The 27,401-nt window shown below is 46.1% G+C and overlaps 1 protein-coding gene across 1 annotated transcript in view; it reads right to left on the bottom strand.

Moving 5' to 3' along the window:
• Window positions 1-27,401, bottom strand: part of Gapvd1 (GTPase activating protein and VPS9 domains 1) — a 189,215-nt gene that overhangs the window by 116,298 nt on the left and 45,516 nt on the right. The window contains exons 8-9 of the mRNA XM_055062940.2: window positions 19,088-19,232; window positions 3,672-3,789 (exon numbers count right to left, since the gene is read on the bottom strand). Of these exons, the coding sequence (XP_054918915.2) occupies window positions 3,672-3,789; window positions 19,088-19,232 (263 nt within the window). The remainder of the gene's footprint in view (window positions 1-3,671; window positions 3,790-19,087; window positions 19,233-27,401) is intronic.

Raw genomic sequence — 27,401 nt, 5'->3', positions numbered from 1 at the left:
TTCCCAACCCAGGTCTCTGAATACCTCCTGTAAACACGCTGTGAATAGCATTAGAGAGATCGTATCTCCCTGCCTGACACCTTTCTTTATCAGGATTTTGTTGCTTTCTTTATGGAGGACTACGGTGGCTGTGGAGCTGCTATAGATATCTTTCAGTATTTTTACATTTGGCTCGTCTACACCCTGATTCCGTAATGCCTCCATAACTGCTGAGGTTTCGACTGAATCAAACACTTTCTCGTAATCAATGAGAGCTATATATAAGGGTTGGTTATATTCTGCACATTTCTCTATCACTTGATTGATAGTGTGAATATGGTCTATTGTTGAGTAGCCTTTACGGAATCCTGCCTGGTCCTTTGGTTGACAGAAGTCTAAGGTGTTCCTGGTTCTATTTGCGATTAGTAAATACTAAGGTACTAAATAGAGGTGTGCTAAAGTAGAGGTGTGCAAATACTGAATAGTAAATTTTGAATTGAATATCGAATCGAATCAAGAAAAAAAAGCCATATATCGAATCGAATATGAGAAAATATAACGCAAACATTTATGCTTCCAAATTTTGTGCAAAAACTCAGTAGTGCACATGCTCAGGAAGCTAATTACCACACATACTCACGTAATCAACGCACTTTCTTTCCCAATATACCTAAGCAAAGTTTCGGGGGTGTTCTTTATGTGGGGTAAATTTCATGGATACATTTTCGAAACAGCATAAATTGAAAAGTAACATGGTAATGATTTGGAACATATATAGGATAACATATCTTATATCTTATAAGCTTATCTTATAAGCAAACGGTAAAGAGTTCTCAAATCGGGAGGTCCACAGCAAGTTCCCACGACGTCCCACCCTCCACCCCCCCTTTTTTTTTCTCATCCGCATCCATCTGCCCCCTGCATACATGCATCTGCAGCCAGGGGTCAGCACGCTGTCACGTGATATCTTCGAGCCCACCATGTAAATCCAAAACTTGTCTTGTGACGGGTCGCTTGAAGCAGAGACCGCCGTAAGCCTACAAACGACGTTTGGAACAAGGGGCCACCCCACGGTATTTCCCAAAGATGGCAGCTGTGAACATGCAACGGTAATCCTCTGTACTTGCTTTCGTTGCCAAGGTCGTTTGTCGGCTTTTTGAGGGTCATGCAACCACTGTGACTAGATCTGCATTGATTTGGTAACTGTAACTTTAATTGCCGACACCCGACAATGTAGCTGATTAGGCCTAACGGGCAAGTACAAAGTGGCCAATGGTGTGGCCGTGATTGAAATTCACTGCCACCTGATGTGCTAACGGGCCGCAAACCACTGCAGAAAGCTTGTTGCTAATATGTTCCTACAGGTGGCACATCAGTGACCAGTCGTGAAATCACGCAACAGGTTAGATTGACGTCCGTCGAAGCAGTGTTCAGGTCTGTGGTCGATCTGCCATCAACTACTGCAAGCAAGCGTGCCAAGTTCATCTGTGTGGTCGCATGTGGGTAGAAAGCTCCCAACTGTGCAAATCTGCATGCGTGTACACTGAACTCGCGTATTTGATGTGATCAGCATGTCTTCCAGTGGCTAATCGGTCCGATCTTCTCACATGCTTCCGCACTTTCCACATGCACTGCTTTTGTTGTTCCCTCTGTTCGCGTGGCGCTAATCACTTCGATCAGTCCGGTCAACCTGGTCGAAACACTGCGTGCATCAACGCACCGACCACAGCAGAGTCATTCACCAAAGGTACCAATATTAAAGAAATCGAATATTCGAGAAATGAAATATTAGATACACAATTTGCGAATAGAATTATTCAAATGTTCACGGCTGCAGCATTTTCGCACTGTGATCAGATAGCGTGCTTGGCACTGTACCAAGAATGCCGTCGCTCATAGATGCCGACGTGTCTTGCACTTCCCACATTGACAATCCAAGAATACCATACGTCTTTTTTGGCCACTTGTGGGATAAAGTCACTTACTTTAGGGCAAACCCCGTAATTCGGACTTTTAATTATTTGGACTTTTTGCTGGTCCCATCAAGCCCGAATTGTTGGTCGGCAACTGTAGGATATAGTGCTTTCGATTTTTGTTTTTCTAAAATTAGTCATACTTTTTCGGTTTTTATTTCCAACAATGGAAAGAGTGTGCGTGTGCGTGCACCATTTTTTTAGAAGGGGGGCATCTCTAGTTCAGTAATTTTATTGATGCTGAGAACACTGTAGTTGCATCCAATACACAGAATAAGAACATCTTTAAGATGCAGTCTATAGCAAGCGCACAAACACACAGGACAATATGACTAGGGAGGAATTAAGAGAATGCATTTCATATACAAGTGCAAACAGAATGACACTTTATTTGCAACATCATACGGGTACAGACCGCCAATGAATAAAAAAAAAACCAACAAGGTAGATAGACCCCATATTACCACCATCAAATTTCCCTTTTGCTTTGTAACACCCCAGCAAGAAGACTTCAAGGACTTGAGCCAGGGCTACCTTGACCACTCTGTGTACTCCCCCCTCTCTATGCTTTTCGTTTTCATTGCAGCGACAGGCAGAATGAACACAAATAAAAAAAAGAGTAAAGATTTCTTGGGCAATGACCTCACCAAGGCTCCTTGTACTAGAGTGCATGTAAGCTCGCAGCTGCAAGCTAATTGCCATCTTGGCACTCTGGCAGACTTGCTTTCACTGACCCTTTTTGGTTAAAACCGATTTTCAAAAAAAAAAGGGGGGGGGGGGGGGGGGGCATACCTTTTTCGATTTAAACCAAAAAACACTAAACCCTAGCAGTAGCATAGGCATGCAGTCTGAAATCTCGGTACACAATGCAAACATGCATGTTCAACCAATGAAAAGCATGTCCCAATTCTAGGCTGCAAAGTAGTAGGGGGTGTGGAAATAGAAGTGATTTTTAAGACCGAATTGAATAGTGCCAGGAGCGAATCAAATCCAATATTGATTACTTTTCGAATAGTTCTCGAATAATGAACAGCCATTGTGGCAATTAATATAGTACCATGTTCACATTGCAGTATTCCTAAAGTTAGCAAGTTTCTTTCATTACATTGTATGTTATGAAGTGTTGTTTATTAAAAGCACAAATGGGGCATTAGTACCAAGCAAGTAGTTTCTTCGCATGCACGGGACTCTTCAGAGATTACGAATGATTGCTGTACAGCCTGTAAAGTATGGCTACACCTAAGAGGCATGGCCTGCTTCCCTACACAAGTTCTCATGTTTTATTTTTATACTGTGCTCGTTGGGGTGAAAGCTTGCCGTACTTTTGCTCCAATTTTATGTTTCTTTGGGAACAGCTGACGTTTCGAAATTAACAAAATATTTTTAAAATATTCGAAATTTACGAATAGTGACTACTCGATTTGAAGGCTAAATCGAATAGGACACTATTCGGTTCGTTATTTGGAAGTTCTGACTGAATATTCACACACCCCTGCTGCAAAGCCATGTCAGAAGAAAATTTAAAGCTTTCACTGCTGCCTTGGTTTCACTGATTTTACTCACGACAGTACCTAAATCTATGCATACAGCTCTACCTGCATTTTTTAATTTAACTGCTCTCCCTTGAAACCGAGCTCGCAGCCTTGTATTGAACAGCAGAATACTATACAATAGAGCTGCAACAGCAAGTGATAAAAATTATGCAATGATACAATATACCTGACATTTGCAGAAACCATGTCAGAATAGTTGTCGTTTTCATTTTCCAATTCAAGAGACGATGCCACAGAGTGATTAGATGCCCCTTCAGAGACTGCTTCAAGATTGTCGCTTGTACCTGAAGAAAACAAAGGTGCCAGGCTATTTCAGCACACAATTGACATGAAACAAAGCAGAGCAGGCATACTTGAACACCAAATATGCAGCAGAACCCCCTTATTAGCAATATGATACTTGTGTGAAAAGTGGTTATATCAGAAGTTTGTCTGGACTTGACTTAAAAAAACGCATAAAAAGCAATGATAATGGAGCTGGGCGTGACATTTGACAAACCAGCTCATTTATTATAAGAGTTGGGTAATTGTTATGCATTTCTTGCACTGCTGTGCACAAAGGACTTTCCAAGATTGTTAGGCAATGTGTGTGATCCTCTGTGTTCTCTGCAGTGAAGCTTGTACATGGGAAAAGCATGTGTTCATCATCATTTAGGTTTGCCAACATTTTTAGTTCCTCATGCAAAGTAGTTACGTGCACAAAAAGATCTTGCAGGATTATAATGCGCAAGAAAGAACTTCCGAGGGTCTCATGGGCATACATTAAATCTCTGTCCTTACACTGTGGGCCTTGCATACATTACGGGCTCTGCAGCCATTCCCAAGAGAAATTGCTGCTCTGTTTTATTCATCAAGAGGGCATCCCACTTATGTTTCCCGTTACCTTACCACATGAAAAAATTCTCAACCTAGGCAATCGGAAACTATACCTATTTAAGACTAAAGAGTTGTGCAACCTTCCCATTTCTGAACATACAAGCAAAATGCACACATGGCCAACATAGCAGTCCTCTTATTACAAGCAACTTTTCACATTACCTATATTGCACCTTAACGTCGGTTAGATGGTTTCGTCAGCAGCAAAAAGCTGAAAGTTGAATAAAAAACAAAAGCATTCAGCGACGATTTAGCAATAAATGTAAGAGAAATGTATTAACATTACATTGCACCTCTTTTAGGTCCCGCACCCATGATTTAAAGCATGTTCACAACATTGTGAAGTGTTGATCAGGAGGTCACTTGACCCACGTCCTGCCTGTTCCGAGGAGTGAATTGCAACTGACGGTGGTCCGGAGCAGACCATCACCAGTTGATATATATTGACACAATGATGTGGGGCTCCCGCACCGCGGTACGGCGCGCGCATAGGTCGGCGCCATGAAAGACGAAGCGCGTGAGCTGCACGTTCTTCTTCTGGCTCGCCATTAAAGAGAAGCGTCTATTTTGTAAGGCTCCGTCTTCAATCTACGTTACAATATATATAAAGAGAGAGAGAGAGAGACATTGGTGCCCACTACGGGGGGGGGGGGGGGGGTGCTCCCCCCCTCTCACCCAACAACTAAAGTGTCATTAACAGAGTTCTGCCACCCACATCACTTGAGTAGTCTCTTGACTTTCCTTTACTTTTTCACTTAAAATTTTATTGTGGCTAAAAGCTTACTGCATCATTGTTGGCGCGGACATGCACGGCTTTTAATTCATACTTTCTTTATTTCTGCAAATCCTGACAATACTCCGGAGGACCAGCACCTTACAAGCACCAGAGGCGGCTACCTCATCCGTATTTTCTCACTTCAACATTTTTTTGTTTCCACTGTAAACACCATGCACAGACACAATATACTTAAATATATGCACAGGACTGTTACATAGTTACGTCACACGTGGCGTGCCTTACTGTATACGACAGCACGCCGTTCGAAGGTTAGAACATGAATCTTTATGGCTTCCGTCTCGGAGCGTATATATATGAAACAGAGAGGGGGAAAGGGAGAAAAAGGGAAGGATATCAAACGATAAACGCACGTGTTGTCAGTGCTTGCAAGGCAGTCTGATTGCAGCTGACGTCACTTTACAACAAGGACAAAGTTTATTATATTTTTTTAGAGAGATGGAGGTAGCTAACTAACAATTATTTATAATGGTATGAATAGCCTATGCCTAGAGAATGAATATGGTGTTGTATGTTCACCTCGCTTCAAAGTGCTTTGCGTGCTTTTTTGACCCTGAAAAAATCTGCAGACTTCAGTGACTCCTTCAGCAGAGTCTCTCTTATTAATGGTGTGTGAAATGCACATGAATGATACATATCCGAGTGTTGCTTCTCTTTCCAGTAAGTAATGCTAAGGACTCACGGGGAAAGAAAAAGAAAAAATATGACAATAGAAAACTCTTTTATTTACAAGATTTATTAGGAACGAAAACATCTACACTTGCATGCAAAGGTCATAAATAGATACAAGTCACTCAGCAATCGAAATGAGGCCAAGCCGCATTCACTCGAAATCAGAATTAACAGCAGTCATGCGCAGCAGTGCTTATACTCGGACTCAAAGTCGAAAAAAGAGAGAGGCTGCAGTATCACCGGAAAGGTGAAGCAGTATTAGTGATAGCAAAGTTTAGGACAATTACACCAAGGAAGATTACACCACTTGAGAGATGCCAGATTCTTGGTGGTGCGAGAGGACTTGGACTGTGAAACTGAACTTTCACGAAGTTTTGCCAAATGGAACTATTATTAAAGGTATTATATATGTATATTCATATATTCCTCGGAAAAGGTCGGTCCACCGACAGAAACTGTTGGGTAAATAAACCAAAGATAACTGCAAAGTTGTGCTTCTCATCTTTCTAAATACGTTTGACCCATTGAAAAACCCAGTTACTACTAGTACTACTGCTACTACTACACACACATATATACAGTCAAACCCATATATATCTTGAGGGTTGCAATGTGGGCTTGTTGGTAATGCATCTTCAAGGGGAGTACGGTAGCACGATTAAAAGACGGGACAAAAGAAGACACATAGCGCTGTGTGTGTCCCTATGTGTCTTCTTTTGTCCCGTCTTTTAATCGCGCTACCGTACTCCCCCATATATATATAACTCCCATATAACGAATTATTGTGTATAACAAAGAACAGTAAAATCTTAAAAATTTTTGTATAGAATTTTTATTTTATATATTGAATTACCTATATATCTAACTTTTTTTGCCATCCCCTTCAGATTCAATATATCCGGGTTCGCCTGTATATATTGTCGCCAGCATTGCGAGAAGAAAAAGACTATTGACACATCCCAACTGCGTTCCAAAGAGCCGCCACACCACGAGCGTCAAGCAAAGCACCGCAAGGCAACACTGGGCCGGTGCTGACAGACCGGCGGCTCGTGCGCAAGAATCGGATGATTGGCACGCGACAGGAGGCGACAAAGAGGAGAACGACGTTCGAAGAAGCGAAGCTCGAGGGACGTTTTTGTTGTTGTTGAGTATTAAGTCGGTTTTTGTTGACGGGCAGAGGTTCGCCCAGAATAAATTAGTTTTCGTAGAAATGGTTGTCGTAACTGTTGGTTACATATCTGGTGGAGGTGCGGGGTACGATTCCAAGCCCCACACACGCCAGGGAAGGTAGCCCGGATCCGCGAAGTTTGGAGCCAACGGAATTAACGCCTGTCCACCAACGCACGAGCCGCCGCATACAAGGTGAGGCCCCCCGAGTTTGGTCCTCTCGACGATTCACTAAGGGCAGCGGCGGCAGTCAGCCTAGGTACCAGTGCGATGGCTACTCAAGTAACCCCTCCTCACGTCGTCGTTGACTCACCCCGGACGCCAGAATCCTTTCACAGAGACACATTCGAGGATGCCGAGGACTGGCTCGAAAACTTCCGAGCGTGTCGCCAGGTGTAATGGTTGGGACGAGACAAAGAAACTCCGGTATGTGTACTTCGCGCTGGAGCAATCTGCATGCACATAGTTTCAAAACCACGAAGCGTCATCATCGTGGAACGACTTCCGACGAGAGCTGCTTGCTACGTACCCGAGCACGGACCGCAGAGAGCGGGCAGAAGCCGCTCTTTAGGCGAGGAACCAGCGGAACAATGAAAGTGTGACTATGTACATTGAAGACATGACCCACCTCTTCCGCCGAGCCGACCAAAACATGGCTGAGGACAAGAAATTGCGGCACCTAATGCGCGGTGTGAAACAGGAACTCTTTGCCGGCCTGGTTCGTAATCCACCCCACATTGTAGCCGAATTTCGATCAGAGGCGACGACGATGGAGAAGACACTGCAGCAGCGTGCAAGGCAGTACAACAGAGATGTAAGCGTCGCATCATTTGACGTTGGGTCAGGAGCCCTCCCCAAAAACATGGACATCCTAAGCGAAATGGTGAGGTCCGTCGTAAGGGAAGAGCTGCAGAAACTGCAGCTGGCCCAAAGCCCTCCTACGGTGTCCCGACTTGCTGATGTCATACGCGAAAAAGTCCGGCAAGTAATTTGTGAGCCAGAGCCTCCGGTACGGCCCCGCGCACAGCCAGAGCGTCAGCCGCGGATATTGTACGCCCAAGCTTTACGTCAGGACCTAGGACTCATCGACTTTGGACGAACGGCCACATTACCCCAGGTACTTCCTCGCAATGTGCCGCCCATTCCAGAAGGAAGCCCACATAAAAGCGATGTATGGCACACTGCAGACCGGCGTCCCCTCTGCTACCACTGTGGAGAGGCTGGTCACCTATACAGGGAATGTCAGTATCGTCGAGTAGGACTGCGTGGCTTCTCTGTGAATGCGCCTTGCCCTCGATACGGTGAGTGCCCTTATGAAATTGAAGGTTTTTTATCTACGCGCCAAACTATTCGGAACCCCCAGCAACATGAACCTCGATCGGCAGCGCCTATGCATCATAGGTCGCCCATTCCGCGTCCCTCTTCCATTTCACTGAGGCGTCGCTCACAAAGTCCACGACGGGAAAACTAGAGCTGGCGACCTGTGGAGGCAAGGCCGCTGACGCCCGGGACACTAAAGGCCCTCCATCGCCAATCTGACAAGACGACAGCAGTGACGAAACGACGAACAAGTGCAGTGATGATGCCGTTAATTCCGAGTTGCGCGTCATCATCGACTTCGAAGTGACTGCGCTGATAGACCTTGGTGCGGACTATTCAGTTATTAGCAGTGTACTCGCCAGAAAATTGAAAAAGGTATTGACCATTGAACCGGATCTCCAATACGTACAGCGGGGGGACACTTAGTCGACCCCGTAGGAATGTGCACCGCAAGAATCGGAATTAGAGGCTTTACATACGTCAGCAGCTTTATTGTTCTCTCTGAGTGTTCCCGTGATCTGATACTGGGCATGGACTTTTTGCAAACGAATGGCGCAATTATCGACTTGCAAGAATCACACGTGTTGTTTTCCACAGAAAATGCTGTTACCATTTCTCATACAGAAGAGCCACATATTTACTCTCTCCGTATTGTGGATGAACACGTGACGGTGCCGGCACGGTGAAGTGTGACTGTCGTTGTACGGAGTGACGTATTTCGTGACTATGAGGGACTTGCAGACGGAAATATCGGGCTGCTACTGGGAAAGCAAATATGCGTGGCAAGAGGCCTAGTTCACCTGCATAACGGATGTGCGGACGTCCTATTGATTAACTTTGGCAATGAGGCACAACACGTGGCGAAGGGAACAGCCATAGCGTCTCTTCATGACTATGCACAACTTGCGGATGTGTCAACCCTTGATGCAGCATCACCAGCTTCTGTCACTTTAGACAGTGTCCTTACCTCTATTGACATTGACCGAGAGCTGTCATCACTACAAAGAGATAAGATTGTGAACTTGGTCACAGAGTTTGCAGATTGTTTTTCGACTTCATCGAAAGTCCGTCGTACTCCCGTCGCAAAACACCGCATTGTGGTCGAAGAACCTGCAAGACCAGTGCGCCAACACCCGTACCGAGTGGCTCCCAAAGAAAGAGAAGTGATAAGAAGTCAAGTACAGGAAATGCTCAAGGACGATGTAATACAGCCATCCAATAGCCCGTGGGCATCTCCGGTAGTCCTGGTCAAAAAGAAGGACAACACCCTACGATTTTGTGTTGATTACAGGAAACTCAACCTCGTCCCGAAGCGGGATATTTATCCACTCCCACGCATCGACGACACCTTGGACAAACTATGCAATGCTTACTTCTTCTCCTCTTTGGATCTCAAAAGCGGATACTGGCAGATAGAAGTGGACGAGCGAGATCGCGAAAAAATGGTATTTGTGACATCGGATGGTGTATACAAGTTTAAGGTGCTTCCATTTGGTCTGTGTTCTGCACTCGCCACATTCCAGCGGATGATGGACACTGTTCTCTCCGGACTGAAATGGCAGTCGTGCCTCGTCTACCTTGATGATGTGGTGGTCTTCTCCACTACATTCGAGCAGCACGTGCAGCGACTGAGAGCAGTTCTGGATGCTATTCACACGGCGGGATTGACCATAAAAGCCGAAAAATGCCACTTCAGCTTTCGTGAGCTCCGCTTTCTGGGACATATTGTCAGTGCTGAAGGCGTCCACCCCGATCCTGAAAAGATCACTGCAGTAGAAATGTTTCCGAAGCCGAGGGACAAAAAAGCTATTGGACATTTCCTAGGACTGTGTGCCTACTACAGGCGTTTCGTAGAAAATTTTTCTAAAATTGCTGAACCACTCACGCGACTGACAAAAGAAGATGTCCCTTTTGTGTGGGAGAAAGAACAAGAAGACACCTTCTCTGAGCTATGACGGCGTTTGCAGAGTCCTCCTATACTTGCCCATTTTGATGAAAATGCTGAAACGGACATCCACACCGACGTGAGTAACGTTGGTCTCGGTGCCATACATATTCAGTGGCAGAATGGAGAAGAAAAAGTCCTTGCGTATGCAAGCCATACTTTATCAAAAGCCTGGCGGAATGCCTGGCGGCTATATGGGCCAACAGTAAGTTCCGGCCATACTTATATGGCAGACCGTTTCGAGCCATAAGCGACCATCACTCATTGTGCTGGCTGGCGAACCTCAAGGACCCTTTGCGTCTACAGGAGTATGACATCACGGTCGTTTACAAGTCCGGTCTCAAGCACAATGATGCTGATTGCTTATCACGCGCACTAATCGAAGCTACATCACCTGAATAAGAGCAAGATTTCCCATTTCTTGGGGCTGTGAATACGACGGAAATGACTCATCATCAGCGTGCTGATCCGGAATTACTCCTGCTCATCGAGTACCTGGAGGGTCGACAAGTGAAAGTGCCTCGAGTTTTCGCCCGCGGATTGTGTTCGTATGTCCTCCGGAACAATGTCCTCTACAAACGAAACTTCGAGCACAGTGGTGAGACGTTTCTAGTTCTCGTACCATCATCGCTGCGAGCTGAGATCTTAGAAGCTTGCCATGATGACCCTGCAGCTGGCCACTTAGGCGTTAGTAGGACTCTGGCGAGAATCCGCCGGAAATATTACTGGCCGAAGTTGATGAATTCAGTGCAGCACTATGTCAAATCGTGCCGAGATTGTCAAAGACGCAAAACACCGCCACTCAAACCAGCAGGTTTTCTGCAACCGATACAGCCAGCAGCAGCGCCATTTGAACAAATAGGAATGGATTTACTCGGACCATTTCCCGTTTCAACCCCAGGAAAGCGCTGGATTGTAGTAGCAACCGATTATCTGACCCAGTATGCTGAGGCCTCTTCTCTTACAAAAGGAACCGCCATTGAAGTGGCTCAGTTTTTTGTCACACACATAGTTTTACGACATAGCGCACCAAAGGTACTCATAACAGACAAAGGAACAGCTTTTGTGGCCCGTTTGATGCAGTCTGTTATGAAACTAACACATACTGCTCACAGAAAAACTACAGCGTACCATCCGCAAACAAACGGCCTGACTTAACGGCACAATAGAACGCTCGCTGACATGATCTCAATGTACGTGGACGTCAAGCATCGGACATGGGACAGTATTCTACCATATGCCACCTTTGCGTATAATACTGCAGTACAAGAGACGACACATTTCACGCCATTTGAACTTGTCTACGGTCGGACAGTAACAACGACACTAGACGCGATGTTACCTGTAAACAACAGCACCGAAGACGACCCTAATATTAGTGAGTACATAGAAAGGGCAGAAGAAGCACGGCAGTTAGCAAGGCACCGTATCGTACAACAGCAATACGTCGACGCAAACCGGTACAACCTAGAGCGACGAGAGGTACAGTACAACCCCGGAGACAAAGTGTGGGTATGGACGCTTATACGTACACCCGGTCTTTCGGAGAAGTTACTGTGCCGTTACTTTGGCCCCTATAGAGTACTTCACCGGTTAAGTCCCTTAAATTACGAGGTAACTCCTGAAGGCCGAGTCTGCTCCACACGACGCAGGACTCGCCCAGAGGTCGTACACGTAGTATGACTGAAACCATACCATGAAAGGCATTAACAGAAGTTGCACGTACGATCAAGCCTAGCACCGGCCATCATCTGACCACTGTCCTTTCAAAGCAGTTGGCCTCTCTAGGCATTTTCTACGCATCGGGGCAATGCTTCGGAGGGGGCCAATGCTGCCAGTATTGCGAGAATAAAAAGACGATCAACACATCCCAACTGCGTTTCAAAGAGCCACCACACCGCAAGCGTCAAGCAAAGCACCGCAAGGCAACGCTGGGCCGGTGCTGACAGACAGGCGGCTCGTGTGCGAGAATCGGATGAGTGGCACGCGACAGGAGGCGACAAAGAGGAGAACGACGTTCGAAGAAGCGAAGCTCGAAGGACGTTTTTGTTGTTGAGTATTCAGTTGTTTTTTGTTGACGGGCACAGGTGCACCCAGAATAAATTAGTTTTCGTAGAAACGGTTGTCGTAACTGTTGGTTACAATATATATGTATATGGGGGTTAGGAAAACAGGTCAGGTTTCAGCCCCCCCCCAGAAAAATGAAAACTTTCCGCCTATGTAGTGGAACTTGAATTGGCTTCATTGTCAGTTGGGCTTATATGGTCAGGATTAATGAAAATCGAGCCTCTCGATTTCCCATCTCCTCATTATATATATATATATATATATATATTGTCACGAAAAGAGAATGATGATGTACCCGGCATCGGCGAGACAGACGGTTATACAAGATGGCGTGCAAACAACACAAGCCGGCATCCTCAGCCTCCACTTCTTCTTCTTCAGCGCCCGCCTCTTGCCGAGCGCGCGTTCCAGTCTCTTCTTTCTCAGTGCTGGCTCGTGACACCTAGCGGCATTATTCCCCCGCCAAAAGAAAACCATCGACCCGATGCTTACTAAACTAGAAAGTGGAAGTGTGGAAGTCGTATGAGGTCAGGTTGGCGCCACCTTAACGCGTGAAATACGGTTTGAGGCGAATAACATGCACTATCTCTGAGTGGTGCTGTGGACGCCGAGGCGACGCGGCACCGTCGGGAATGACCCCATAGTTCCCTTCACTAATGTGGCGTATCACTTTGTAGAGTCCAAAGTATCTACTAAGCAGCTTCTCGGACAACCCCTGGCGACGGATTGGAGTCCACACCCAGACTTGGTCACCTGGCTGGTACTCGACTCGCCGATGTCGAAGGTTGTAGCGTCGTGCGTCTGTACTCTGCTGTTTCCTGACGTGTATGCGCACGAGTTCACGAGCTTCCTCTGCGTGTTGAGTAAGCTGCTCAGCGTCAGAAGTAAGTGATGCGTCGGTGTCGTGCGGGAGCATAGTGTCAAGCGTGGTCTGGACTTTGCGCCCGTAGACAAGATGCAACGGTGTAAATCGTGTGGTTTCCTGAATGGCAGTGTTGTACGCGAATGTAACGTACAGCAGGACTTGATCCCATGTGTTACGCTGGATGTCTGCTTACATAGACAGCATGTCAGCAATGGTTTTGTTTAGCCGTTCCGTCAGTCCGTTGGTCTGTGGATGATAGGCAGTCGCCTTGCAATGCTGCGTTTAGCTCAGCTCGAATATCTCCTCTATCAGTTGGGCTGTAAAGGCAGTTCCTCTGTCGGTGATGACATGTGATGGGGCACCATGTCTGAGGACTATGTGATCGATAAAGAACTGGGCAACTTCATAGGCCGTGGCATGTTGTACAGCTTTCGTCTCGACGTAGCATGTTAGATAGTCCGTGGCGACTATAATCCCCTTGTTTCCACTGGCTGACAAGGGAAAGGGTCCCAGAAGATCCATGCCGATTTGATCAAACGACGCGCTACGCGGTGCGATGGGTTGGAGTAACCCCCCGGGCTTCAAAGACAGCGATTTCCTGCATTGACACTCACGGCAGCTTCGCTTGTAACACTTCACCGTGGTAGAAAATCTAGGCCAGTAGTACTTCTGGCGTGCTCGTGCAAGAGTACGTGAAAATCCCAAGTGTCCAGACATGGGTTCATCAAGGCAGGCTAGAAAAATGTCATCACGGAGGGCGGCAGGTACGACCAGGTGTTGCTGGCACTCGAGTTTTTCTTGTAAAGGACACCCTTTCGGAGGCAGAAGGTCGAGAGACTGCGAGAAATGTGTCGTGGGATTGTAACATTCTTGCCTTCTAGGTGATCGATGAGAGGGCGTATTTCGGCGTCCTCGTGCTGCTGTATGCTCAGATCAGATGCGGTGAGGGCCCCAAGGAATGCGCCGTCTTCGTCCATGTTCTTATCGCAAGTTGTGACGGGAGCACGCGACATCCAGCGTGTCCGCATCTTCATGTTTGCGACCCGATTTGTAGACGATGGTAACATCGAACTCCTGCAGACAGAGACTCCATCGAGCAAGTCGCCCGGACCGGTCTCATAAGTTGGCTAACCAACACAAGGAGCGGTGGTCTGTCACCACCTTGAAAGGGCGACCGTAGAGATAAGGCTGAAATTTCATGATGGCCCACACGACCGCTAGACACTCTTTCTCGGAGGTGGAGTAGTTGATTTCGGTGCGTGAAAGGGTGCGACTGGCGTAAGCGATCACTCGCTTAACGCCTACCTGGTGTTGAACGAGTACAGCGCCAAGACCGATGTTGCTTGCATCGATATGCACCTTGGTGTCAGCGTCCTTGTCGAAGCGAGCGAGGACAGGTGATTCCTGCAGGCGCTGCCCTAACTCGGTGAAAGCTACGTCCTGCTCATCCATCCAAACGAAAGGTGTGTCTTCTCGCGTGAGGTGTATGAGTGGTTCGGCGATCCGGGAGAAATTAGCGATGAAGCAATGATAGCATGCACATAGACCGAGAAAGTGGCGTACTACTTTCTTGTCATGAGGAGTCAGAAAAACAGCAACAGCAAATGTTTTGTGTGGGTCAGGCTGGACGCCATCGGCGTTCACGACATGCCTGAGAAACTTCAGCTCTTCGTAACCGAAGTGACACTTTTCTGGCTTTAGTGTGAGATTAGCTGAACGGAGTGCCTCAAGTACCGCCTCTTAACGCTTCAGATGTTCTTCGAAGGTCGCCGCAAACACGACGACGTCATCTAAGTATATTAACAACTGTGCCACTTCAGACCCGTCAGAACAGTGTCCATCATTCTCTGGAATGTGGCCGGTGCAGAACACAGGCTGAATGGAAGTACTTTAAATTCGTATAGTCCATCCGGGGTAACAAAGGCATTTTTTCGCGATCCCGTTCGTCAGCTTCGATTTGCCAATATCCATTCTTCAGATCTATGGATTAAAAATACCCGATTTGCCGCAGTCAATCTAACGAATCATCGATCCGCGGAAGCGGATAAACGTCTTCTTTTGTGACATTATTCAACTTTCTATAGTCAACGCAGAACTGAAGCGTTCCGTCTTTCTTTTTGACGAGGACCACCGGCGACGACCAAGGGCTTTGAGATGGTTGTATGACGTCATCGTCAAGCATTTCTTTCACTTGTGCATTAATCACGTTGCACTCTATCGCCGATACGCGATAAGGCAGTTGTCGTATGGGACGAGAATCGTCATACGTGATTATTCGGTGTCTCGTGATGGCCGTCTGGCGTACCTTAGAAGTAGATGCGAAGCACTCCTTGAACCGAAGTAGCAACTCGCGCAGCGCTTTTTGCTTTTCCTCCGAAAGGTCTGAAATGATGTCGACATTGCTGAGTGTCTGAGCTGAGTTGTCCTTTGTCATAGACGCAAAGCATTCAGCAACGTCTGCTATGGGCTCAGCAAAAGCGATATCAGTACGATGAAACAGGTGCCGATGTTCCTGGCTAAAGTTCGTCACGAGGAGTGCAGAATGTCCACCTCGAAGCATAATGAGACTGCGGGCTGCACATACACCATGAGTCAGCACAAGGGAGGAATTGCCCTCTGCAACAGCTTTGCCATCACGCAGATCATCGCATACGGCCACTACCAGGACACTTGCACGTGGTGGTAAAGTTACACTGTCGGCGTAAACCCGAAGCGTGTTACGTCGGCAATTGTCGCGACTGTTCGCTGCTCTCTCTGTCGAAAAAGTCACTGTGCGCTCCCGCAGATCTATAATGGCACCATACTCTCGCAGAAAGTCGACGCCCAAGATGAGGTCCCGAGAACAATCGCGGAGTATAAGGCAGCTGGCTGGAAACGTACACCCACAAATTTGTACTCTGACCGTGCACATGCCCAACGGTGTTACGATATGCCCGCCAGCAGTACGAATTTGCGTTCCAGACCAAGGCGTGATAGCTTTTCTAAGTTTCGTCACTGGTTTTCTGCACAAGATCGAGTAGTCGGCAACCGTGTCCAATAACGCACTAACGTGGCGGCCGTCAAGCATAACAGGTATGTCTAGCGAGAGTCTGTTGCTGAGTTCGGCTGCTGTCGTCGTTGAATCGTGCTGAATAGACCATGCTTGCGTCGATGGGAGGCCTTCGGAAGGGCGATTATCAGTGGCCTCACCCCCGAAGGTAGCTGTTCTTAGTTTTTCCGGCGAGGGCTTGGCGATCGTCCCTGGGCTGCCATTGGAGGGCTTCTAGGAGCTGACTGCGAGCGCGACTGCCGCCGCGGGAACAGTGGCATACCCTGCTGGTTAAGGTACTCTTCAATCGCCCTAGGCCTTTCGCCATATCTGGGCCTTGGTGAATCCGCGGCACAACCTTGCAGTCCGAGGCGGCAGTATGGGCACTCGCGGTATATGTGACCGGCTTCTCCACAGTGATAGCACAGAGGCCTTCTGTCCGGGATACGCCAGACGTCAGATTTCCTATCGAGCGGGCGCCAATCCTCCATATGTTGGATCGGTTGCACTGATGGGAGCAGGGGAACATGTGACGCAGCGTAAGACGTGGCGGGGATGAAATGGGTCGGAGCGCGGACAGGGACTCGCCCCAAAACTTCCGCATACGACAGCCGCTGCAACTGTGCTGTCACAGGCAGCGCATTGTTGCTTGAGACGGGACCTTGGATCGCTTGCTGCACTTCACTTCTCACGAGGGCAGAAATGGAACCCAGCGTGGGCTGAGGCAGGCAGCTGAGACGTTGAAGCTCATCACGAACCACAGAGCGGATAAAGTCTCGGAGAACGTCCAGGTTTCCAAAGGCAACCGCGTCTGTCAGTGAAGCAGCATTCGCGTGCCTGTCATACATAGCTGAGCACTGGTCCGAAGGTGAAGTAGCGTTCATTTGCCTTTCATAGAAAGCTGAGTGATGGTGAAGCATCTTTTCTATCGTGGTGGCTTCGGTTAAGAATTCACCCACGGTCTTCGGCGGGCTTCGAACCAGGCCAGCAAATAGCTGTTCTTTAACTCCCCGCATTAGATGGCGAGCTTCTTTTCCTCTGACATGGTAGGGTCCACCCGATGGAAGAGGCGCGTCATATCCTCTACGTACGACATCACGCTCTCATTCGGCAGATGAATGCGAGATTGGAGCGTCCGTTCGGCTCGTTCGCGGCGATCAGCATTGGTGTATGTCTCCAGCAAGGTACGGCGGAACTCGAGCCACGATTTGATGAGCCCTTCTCGGTTCTCGTACTAAGTGCGAGCAGCATCCTCCAAGCTGAAGTAGACAATTCTCAACTTCGCCGCGTCGCTCCATTCGTTTATCTCGGCAACGCGCTTGAACTGGGCTAACCAGTCTTCTACATCCTCGAAGATATCCCCGTGTAACGAACACTTTCGGCACTCGGAGATTCTGCAGAAGGTACTGAGTTGCCGTTGTGGCCGTGCCTTACATAATGGTCGATAGAGACGTCGACGTTCCTGCCATACCTGTCCGCGGGGGCGTCGATGTTGTTGCGGAGAGATGATCAAACTCCGGAGGCAATCCTCAGATTCTCCTGCTGGCCCGGTGAACAGGTGTGTTCACTAGTATAGGGCTGGTACTCCTGCTACCAGGAGGAGTTCGTGGCATCGGATGAACCGTACACTGCACCTCCATCAGTTTTGTCACGAAAAGACAGAGGGTTATACAAGATGGCGTGCAAGCAACTCAAGCCGGCGTTCTCAGCTTCCACTTCTTCTTCAGTGCCCGCCTCTTGCCGAGTGCGCGTTCCAGTCTCTTCTTTCTCGGTGCTGGCTCGTGACAACTAGCGGTAATATACATATATTACAAACACACACACACACACGCGCACGCATGCACGCACGCACGCACACACACACGCGCACACACACACACACACACACACACACCTCTACCATGTGACCGACTTCCCACACTTCACAGATATACTTTTTTTTACACTTTGACACTGTTAGATCTTGCCGTTGAGTGCGGGAGTTGGCCGACGTTGAGGAAGATTTTGAGAACTGAAGGCTTATTTACATTATTTACAGTAATAACACAAAGTAATGAACGGTCATAAAGTCAGGAACGGCTGGCAGCAAATCGGACGCTGCAATTCGTGGCAAGAAGAACTAACAACTCTTCTCCCTGTTTCTCTCTTTTAACCCTTTCGATCTCTCGGGGTCACATCATTTTCAGCCAATCGTCGAGCCAGCTCAGGTGTCATCATTTTCCTCCAATGGTAGGCACCCATGCAAGTACCGTCACATTCGGCCAATGGGGACGCTCCAAGGGCTCCATTGTCCGAGGGTTGACTTGCCTCTGGTGTCGCCTCCTCACCTGGAAGCGCTCAGCTGGAGGAGAGAGGTTGTTCTCAAACGACCTTCCAGAGCCGCAAGACAGCTTTGCTCAGGACCAAGATCAACTACCTAGAACTGTGCCAGCCTCCCATTGCACTTTCGGGAAGAGTCAAGAAGGGGGGAGACAATAGCTGGACGTGCGGCGCATGAGATGGGGGTCGCCAACCTGTCTGACGGGTTCGATAACGTGGTAGACGCGCCCCGGAGCACCATAATTGGAATGCGACGGCGATTGGATGTGGTCAGGCAACTTGAGTGATGCCAAGAAAAGGGTCCGTATCCAACAACACACATAATGCTGACGCATTAAGAATTTTCCCAGATACACGGATCAAAGTATGTAATCTAATATCTTCTTTCACTAGAGCCCTAAAGTGAAGCTTGCTGCATTTTAAGAATGTTCAGAACTAAAACAGAGCCTAAGTGGTGCAAGTTTACACAACACTGTGTCAAAATGATAGCCAGGTGCTTCCACAAAACAAATTTGGAGCACAATCACCTATAGACTCTTGGTCTTGTGAAAGCGAAAACCTGGTCCTCTTCTCAATTGTCTCGACAGCAGCACCATCACAAGCATCAGCTACTGCGCGTTCAACATTCATCCGTACACGTGTCTGCCGCTTCTGCTGTTCCATGCTCAGGACCTGAAATTGACAAGCACGGGCGCGACATTAATCACGTGTTTGAGATTAACCACTTGTCACCTGCACAATCACCCTTATAATATGACCGCACTCTAAAACGCTAAGGTAAATCTTTCTTTCGAAGAATTTTCCAGTAATTCAAATGTGATATGTACATTCTGTTTATCAGCAACTTATCCTTGGTTCATTTAAAGATACAACTAAATAAAAACACAAAATATATATTTAACTCAAGTAAGAGCATAGTACCAAATCCATGTGCATTCTTTTTTTACAAGGACCTTGCTATTAATTGTGGTGTACGAATTAAATGAAAATAGCAACTCATCATGGATAATTGGTGCCAGTTTTGAAAATACTACAGTACAATTCCAGCGACTGAACTCCGATTAATTATATTTTACCGTTATTTGTATCCTGACCAAAGGTCCCAGCTGGCGGCCACGTATTTCTATGGGCCCAAACTTTCGTTATTTTGATCCTAAAATTTGCCTTTGTCAGATAATTCAAACTTGACCAGTCAGCATGCACACATCTGAACCATATGGCAACCCTAATAGCAACCCCTTTAGCGGAAGTGTCTGTCTTGAAGGAGCTGAGGGTACAGTGAATGTGTGGAACATGCATCATGTCCCGCTATTTTTGGCCTGCCCCAGAAAAATTTTCAAGCAATAACTGTAGCTAAGAATGTCTGATTATGGTATTTAGCTAATTCTAATCTGCGCTTTTTTTCTTTAATGGGCCAAAAATGGCCTGCACGGTGCAATTAGAATTTAAACCAAAACCACCTTCACAATGTTTATATGCTTTACCGCATGACATAGATTTATTGCGGCGAAGCTGACTTCAGAAATAATACTGTGAATCCGACTATAGCAAATTGGCCGCCATTGTGCAACTTTACAAAACCCATACCCATTTTTCTCATAGAAAAATTGGGTGCACATTCGGTTTCTACTTTGTTTAGGAGCTTTAATGTCACTTATAGGTTAGTTTCTTACTTTGGACAGATAGAAAGTAGGCGCACGTTTGATATAGGGGGGTGTTAGAATCGGACAAATATTACCAAATGAATCAGCGGTGTGTTTTGGCATTTTTTCTACATCTTGTTTAATTGGACATGGAGGATAACTCGAGTGATTTTGTCAATCCCATCAGAGTTGAATGAATGGAAGTCTACTGTGTAATGAAACCACAAATATGAAGGATAGGACACATGGAACTGTAACAGGAATGCCTGCTGAGGATGAAAACAGAGGCCACGCTGCTTTAAAATTATTAGGGTTCCTTTGTGCAAAAACCACAATTTGATTATGAGTCACACTGTAGTGGGGGACTCTGGAATAATTTGGACCAACTGGAGTTCTTCAACGTGCAATTAAATCTAAGTACACAGGTTCTTTTGCAATTCACCCCATCGAAATGCGGCCACCATGTCTGGGATTCGATCCCGCTACCTCGTGCTCAGCAGCACAACACCATGGCCTCTGAGCAACCACAGCAGGTGGGCCATGCTGCTGTCTCAGTTCTGTCCTTCATCACATCACTTTCCTCATCTTTCAATCCTCCCAACACATCAGTCTCCTCTTTCTGACCCATGCCAATATACATTCAGGGTGTCTACCAAGTTGACATTTCCAAATTCCCCGAGTTTACCAGGTTTTCCCTGTGTGCCTTTGACAAATTCCCTGAGCGACACAGAACTTTGTTTTGTGTCAAGAGACGGGCTGACACCATGTCGCCCGATGGTGTCACTCTCTAGTAAGCATGCTAAAAAATAAAAAAACAACTTAATCCAGCTTGAATAGTAAGGGGTGTTGTTTACTTTATTCAAAAAGAAAAGAGAAGGGAGGAGTTAGTAAAATGCATAGCGAAAAAAAGATATATAGGAAAAAATGCGTAAAACTCATAGTAAGGCATTCTCAAATACAAATAAAAACGAGATGCATACAGAAGCAAATATTTTCGAAAATTAGCTATTTGCTGGAGACTTCATATAGAAGGCAAGTCAAGGCAGGAGAATGCCTCTGAATTTTATGGTGACCCATCGTAAATATATAGTAACTAATATTCATTAATTGTAAAGTGAGTCGTGCTACGTTTCTTCAATAAATATATTGAATCATCCGCTCAAGTTACTTGCAAAGGTTAATTATTGGGCCCAAGCATTACAACAAGGGAAGACAGAAGGACCAATAACAGAAGTAATGTGCAGGGAATTGCTCCAAAACCAGAAAGACACTTTGTCTAAACTCACTGCGGTTCAAGACAAGCAAGACTCGTTTGAAACAAGAATCCTAGACATGCAGAACCGGCTTCTTGTTATCGAGAGTAAGGTACAAAGCTTAGATGAGACTCGGAACAGGCTCGCAACTCTTGAAGGAATTGTAGCTGACCACAGTGTTGAAACATCTAGTCTGGTCAAACATCTGGATGATCTGGATAATCGTTCATGACGAATAATCTTATCATTAGAGGAACTAAAGAAGAGGAACATGAAAACGAAGAGACCCTATTAAGCAAAGTAAAAGACGGCATCTTCAGCTCTACTCTGAAAGTGAATGTATCTTCTATTGAAAGAATTCATAGGTTAGGCAAGAAGATTTCTGGTAGAACTCGACCAGTCATCCTGAGGGTGGCAGACTATAGAGATAAAATGAAAGTTTTGCAGAACTGCGCAAAACTGAAAGACACGGATTACAGCGTAAGTGAAGATTTCTCTAAAAGAGTACAGGGAATACGAAAAAGCTATGGGCCTCGGCAAGTGAGGAGAAGAAGCCAGGAAAGAAGGTAAAGCTTCTTTTTGATAAATTAAAGGTAAACAATACGCTGTACAGCTGGAATGAAGAACGTGAGGAAAGGTGCAAACTGCGAACTGATTCAGGAGCAAGTGGTAATTGACACATGCACGGCCAACATGCTGGTTTCAAAATAATCAACGTACATGCAAGAAGCCTGATAAACAAAGCGCATGCGCTTGAAGCTCTAGTTATTGATCACAAACCTGACATTGCTGTAATCACTGAAACCTGGTTGCATAAAAATATACTCGATAGCGAAATCGCGCCACCCAGATATTCGCTGGTTAGGAGGGATCGAGATGGAAGAGGCGGAAGCATGGCCCTTTTGGTGAAACGAAATATCATATTTTCCACTTTAGAAGTACCAGGAAATATTGAGGTTGTATGGATTACTACAAAATTGAATAATCGCACTGTATTCATCGGAGCGGTATACAGGCCTCCGAACTCTCGAGTAGAACACAGGTCTCCTCGATTTGGCTGCACTTCCTGCACTATTTCAGGGGGTGCAGCACTCAAGCACTCGATTTGCCAGTGCAGCTAGCGCCACCTGCACTTCGGCACTCGATTTGACGTCGTACTGCACAAGTTCATGTACACTTTGGCACTAGACTCTCCGCAAGTTCTTTTCTCGTGTACGTAGTGCAAGGCTCTTGGCAGCAGACAACACATGCGGTTCCGTGGCCATGCGGGTGTTGGTAGACGGCATCGACGGCGCCTGTTATTAGTAACGCAGCACGGACGCCAGTTTTCTTCAGAATGTGTATGCAGCATCTTGTTAAGGGCGCTTTCCGGGTTCAGCTGCTGCTAAGTGCACTGAAGGCCGGGATTTTCCCACAGGTCACAGTCATTTGTATTAATTTTCACGAGCTTACCGCTACCTCGACGTTAAGTTTACGCGAAACCACATCGGTCTGTCGTTTGAAACGTTGTGCCATACATGATTCAGAAAGGTGCGGAAACTGCGCTTGGTCATGCTTTCTGAATAATTATGCCGAAGTTGAACTAATTTACAGGTACTAATACATAAATTCTTCCCAGAGGACAAAAAAGGCCATTGTGCACACGTTTACGCTTGCGGCACACACCAACAAAAGAAAAGCCACAGCCGCCCAGTCGCAGCAGACGAAGACCTGTACGTTCCTGCACTTTCGTCCTCGATTTGACCGCTGCACCAAAAGCGCTAGTGTGGCGCTACACTTAAACTTCAAGAACTGGCGCTACACTGGCACGACACTTTTCTGAACTAGTGCAAAAAGTGCAGCCAAATCGAGGAGACCTCTGATTTTGCTGCTAAGAGAATTCATGGAAATGTATGTGAAAGAGCAAGATAGCATACTGTTACTAGGTGATTTTAACCTTCCAGCTATTGATTGGGATTCATATGTAGCTGGAGACACAGATGTTACATCTTCTGAGATGTTTTTGGATTTAATATATCCCTACAATTTAACCCAGCTTGTTAACCAATATACTAAGGTGTGTGCAACAAGGTCATCTGTACTTGATCTTATATTAATCTCAAATGCTTTGACACTGCATGTTGATGAAGGGCTATCTGACCACGAAATGGTTATTCTGTCCTTGAACATGTCATCGTATCCTTTGCACCAGGATTCAAGCATCCAATATCTAAACTTTCAAGCTGCTGATGATGTTAGTGTCTTGGATTACTTTGAAAGGTCGTTTGATAACTTTATGTCTGTTTATGAATCCAATGGTGGCACTGACAATCTCTGGGGCTTTTTTTCCAAGATTACGATGCATTGCATCACGCGATTTATCCCTATAGGCGTCAAAAAATGGAAATGAAATAACCCATGGATTACAAGGGAAATAATACATGTCAAACGGAGGATAAAATTGAAACGAAAAGCTTGTGCTCGAGATCCTAGCGCCCAAAACAAGACTTTGCTTCATAACATGAGGCTCGACTTAAACCGTCTGATTAAGGAATCCAAGGAAAGATTCTTTAATGTAAAACTCATAAATTTCCTTCATAACGCACCTAGTAAATTTTGAAGATATGTGAACCCTTCTAAAGAACAACATAAAGACGAGGATGAAAGGATTAATAACCAAGAACGTACAGAAAATTTCAATTCCTTTTTTTCCTTCGTGTTCACCAATGATGATGGCATTCTTCCGTACTTTCATGACACCTCTGACCGCCTTTCAGCATCTGACCTTCTCATCAACGTGGCAGGAGTCCTGAACCTTCTTCTGCGCATTAACATTAAGAAATCCCCCGGCCCCGACAGCATCCCGAATGAGTTCCTATATAGGTATGCTCCGTGGGTTGCTAAATATCTTAGCGTAGTCTTTTAATCTTCGCTCACCCAGGGAACACTTCCTACAGCCTGGAAGCAAGCTAAAATAATTCCAGTTCACAAAAGTGGGAGCACATATGAGGTAGGAAACTACAGGCCTATTTCTCTTACGAGTACCTGCTCCAAACTGCTTGAGCATATAGTTTGTAAACATCTGTCAAATTACTTGGAAGCTTACAATTTATTATCACCAGCACAACATGGTTTTCGCAAGAGGCTGTCTACAATAACGCAGCTTGTTCAAACCATTCACAATCTTTCACAAACATTAAATTGCCGAGGACAGGTCAACCTAATTTTTTTAGACTTTGCCAAAGCGTTTGATAAAGTATCACATCCTAAACTCCTGTTAAAAATGAATGAAATATTTAGAAATCCAAATATTACTAAGTGGCTTACATCCTATCTTCAGTCTCGTGAGCACTATGTTGAAATAAATAAAATAAAATCCATGCCCAAACCGGTTTTGTCTGGAGTACACCAAGGTCCTGGGTCCTCTTTTATTTCTTATATTTATTAATGATTTGCCTTCTGATATAACTGCTCCACTAAGGTTGTTTGTAGACGACTGCATTATTTACAATAGGATCGAATTTTAAGTGACCAGTTAGAACTTAACAACTTACAAAGAATATTAAAATGGTGTAATGAATGGCAAATGACATTGAACCCAGTAAAATCAGTTTGTATGACCATAACAAGGAAGACGGTGACTTTGCGGTACAAATACAGCATCGGTCCACACAAACTAGAACGGGTAACAGAATATAAATATCTAGGACTAATATTTACTCAAGATTTGAGATGGAATACGCATATCAATCAGGTGTGTAGCAGGGCAAATAAAGTCTTATGGGGTCTCAGGCGAAGACTGTACAGCGCAACTCCTGAAGTGAAAAGCTTGGCATATAATATATTAGTAAGGCCAATTATTGAATACGCTAACATTGTATGGGACCCACACACTGTAACCAACTGTCATAAATTGGACAGAGTTCAACGACTTGCCTCCAGACTCATATTTAATAAGTATCAGCGCGTGCGCTCTCCTACTAAACTATGCAGACGTGCAAAACTCTCCGCTTCAGAACTAAGAACTAAGTTTGACCGACTGAAATTTTTATACCTAATTATTCATAAACAGGTTAAAATTAATTTCACTGATTTCTATATAATTTCACCAGATCAACGCTCCAGACACAAGCACAGTTTATACATACAGCCACCAGTTACACGGAATGATTTATTCAAGTATAGTTTCTTTCCGAGGGCGATCAAAGAATGGAATGAATTACCCAATCCACTCGTCACATGTTCCTCTGTCAGTGCTTTTACTGCTGGTTTGGAGAATCTTATTTTTCCGGATATGAATGCATCATAGCATCTGTTTCTTAAGCGCATACTGCGAGTGTTTTGTCTTTGATCACCGCATGTCACTTTTTACAGATACTGCTATTGTATTGTTTTTTGTTTTACATGTACCGATATTTTGTATCTTTCTATTGTACTTCTATCCACTCCTGTAATGGTCCATCCTTGGACTGACAGTATAAAGAAACAAACAATACAATGAAGCTTCACACATCTTTAGCTGAACAAGGTATTCGAAAATTTTTCCCGGCACAAACTTTTTTGGTACAGTAATATCTCGATGATACGATCACGGCTAATACGAATTTCCAGATGATACGAATTTTTCTGTGGTCCCAGCCAAGCCCCATTACTTTGCAACGTGCTAGAGAATGGTTGTTATGAATTTATTTTCGACCCGCGTCAGTTGATACGAAAATTACCGAAGATACTTTGGAAATTCTAAAGTGCGCTTGGCGACAGCCAGACGCTGCTGCCGTCTGCGCTCCGCTTCCCTGGCTTTGCTGTTCGGTGACATAGCCAGTCACTGCTGCCGTCTGCGCCGAAAATTCATTCCCTTTGGTGTTTGGCGATATCGCCTGTAGCTGCTGCCGCTTTCGTTCTGCCTTTGGTACCTGGTGATCTAATCAGTCGCTGTTGGCGTTTCTGTTCTGCCTCCCTTGCTTTCGCATCTGGTGACATGTTCAGTCGTCGCATGCGCATTCGCTCCTTGTTCTTCTGGCGTTTGGTGTTGGGGGAATCCGGCGTCCGCTGCCGCTTCCCCGAACCGCTTGGCGCGGAATCACTGGGCCGCTTTGGAGCCATGCGTCTCACTCACTCGACTGCAACGAGTTGTCTGGCGAAGGAGCGGCGGTGCAGCTGCCACCGCCGACGCGCGTGCGCTCATTCTACTGCTACTGTGTGACGTCAGGGTTGCTAAGCAAAGCTGCGCTCCCCACCGGCGCGTCGGTTGCTAAGGGGGAAGGCCACAGTTGGCACGATTCCTGCGCACGGACGGACGCCACCGCGAGCATGATCCATTAAAGGCTTTCGCCTTAATAAACGCCGCCCCACTGAAGGCGGCGAAAGAGAACAGTGCGCAGTCATGCGATTTCTCCCTTTTTTCTCATTTGGTGCGGAGGCGCGGACGCAGTGCCGGCCAGCGCGGAGGCCGCGACTGGGCGCGAAGAGTTTGAAGTTTAGTTTGAAGCGGTGGTGCTTTTGTTGCTTTTGTGCTTTTCCTCCTTTTCCACGTGCCATCGGATGGAGTAGCTGCTGTGCTTCGGGACGCATTCTGTGTGTTAGAGGTGGGCGACGGCGAAGGACCACCACCTGCGGCTGAAACGCTGCACATGCTCGAAGTTCTGAGGCATGCTATGGCCGCGGATGGAATCACTGACGACACGTGCACGCATTATCATGAATTTGAAGAAAGTCTGCTAAGTGACCTGACAAAGAAAAAGAAGCAGAAGGACATTAGAGACTTTTTATTCAAGAAATAAATGCTTTTTACGTACGTGTGCCTGAGTGAGTTCACCTCTGACTCTTTAATTTAGCTAGTTTTAATTGTTTCGATGATACAAATTTCGGCTAATACGAATATTTTTCGTGACCCCGTGAGATTCGTATCATCGAGATACCAGTGGGCTGGACATGGGGTTGGACAACCACCGCATTGATGAGATAGC

The sequence above is a fragment of the Dermacentor andersoni genome, chromosome 1, assembly GCF_023375885.2.
Source record: "Dermacentor andersoni chromosome 1, qqDerAnde1_hic_scaffold, whole genome shotgun sequence".
Lineage (NCBI taxonomy): Eukaryota > Metazoa > Arthropoda > Arachnida > Ixodida > Ixodidae > Dermacentor > Dermacentor andersoni.
This window is presented reverse-complemented; position numbering and strand designations above follow the sequence as displayed.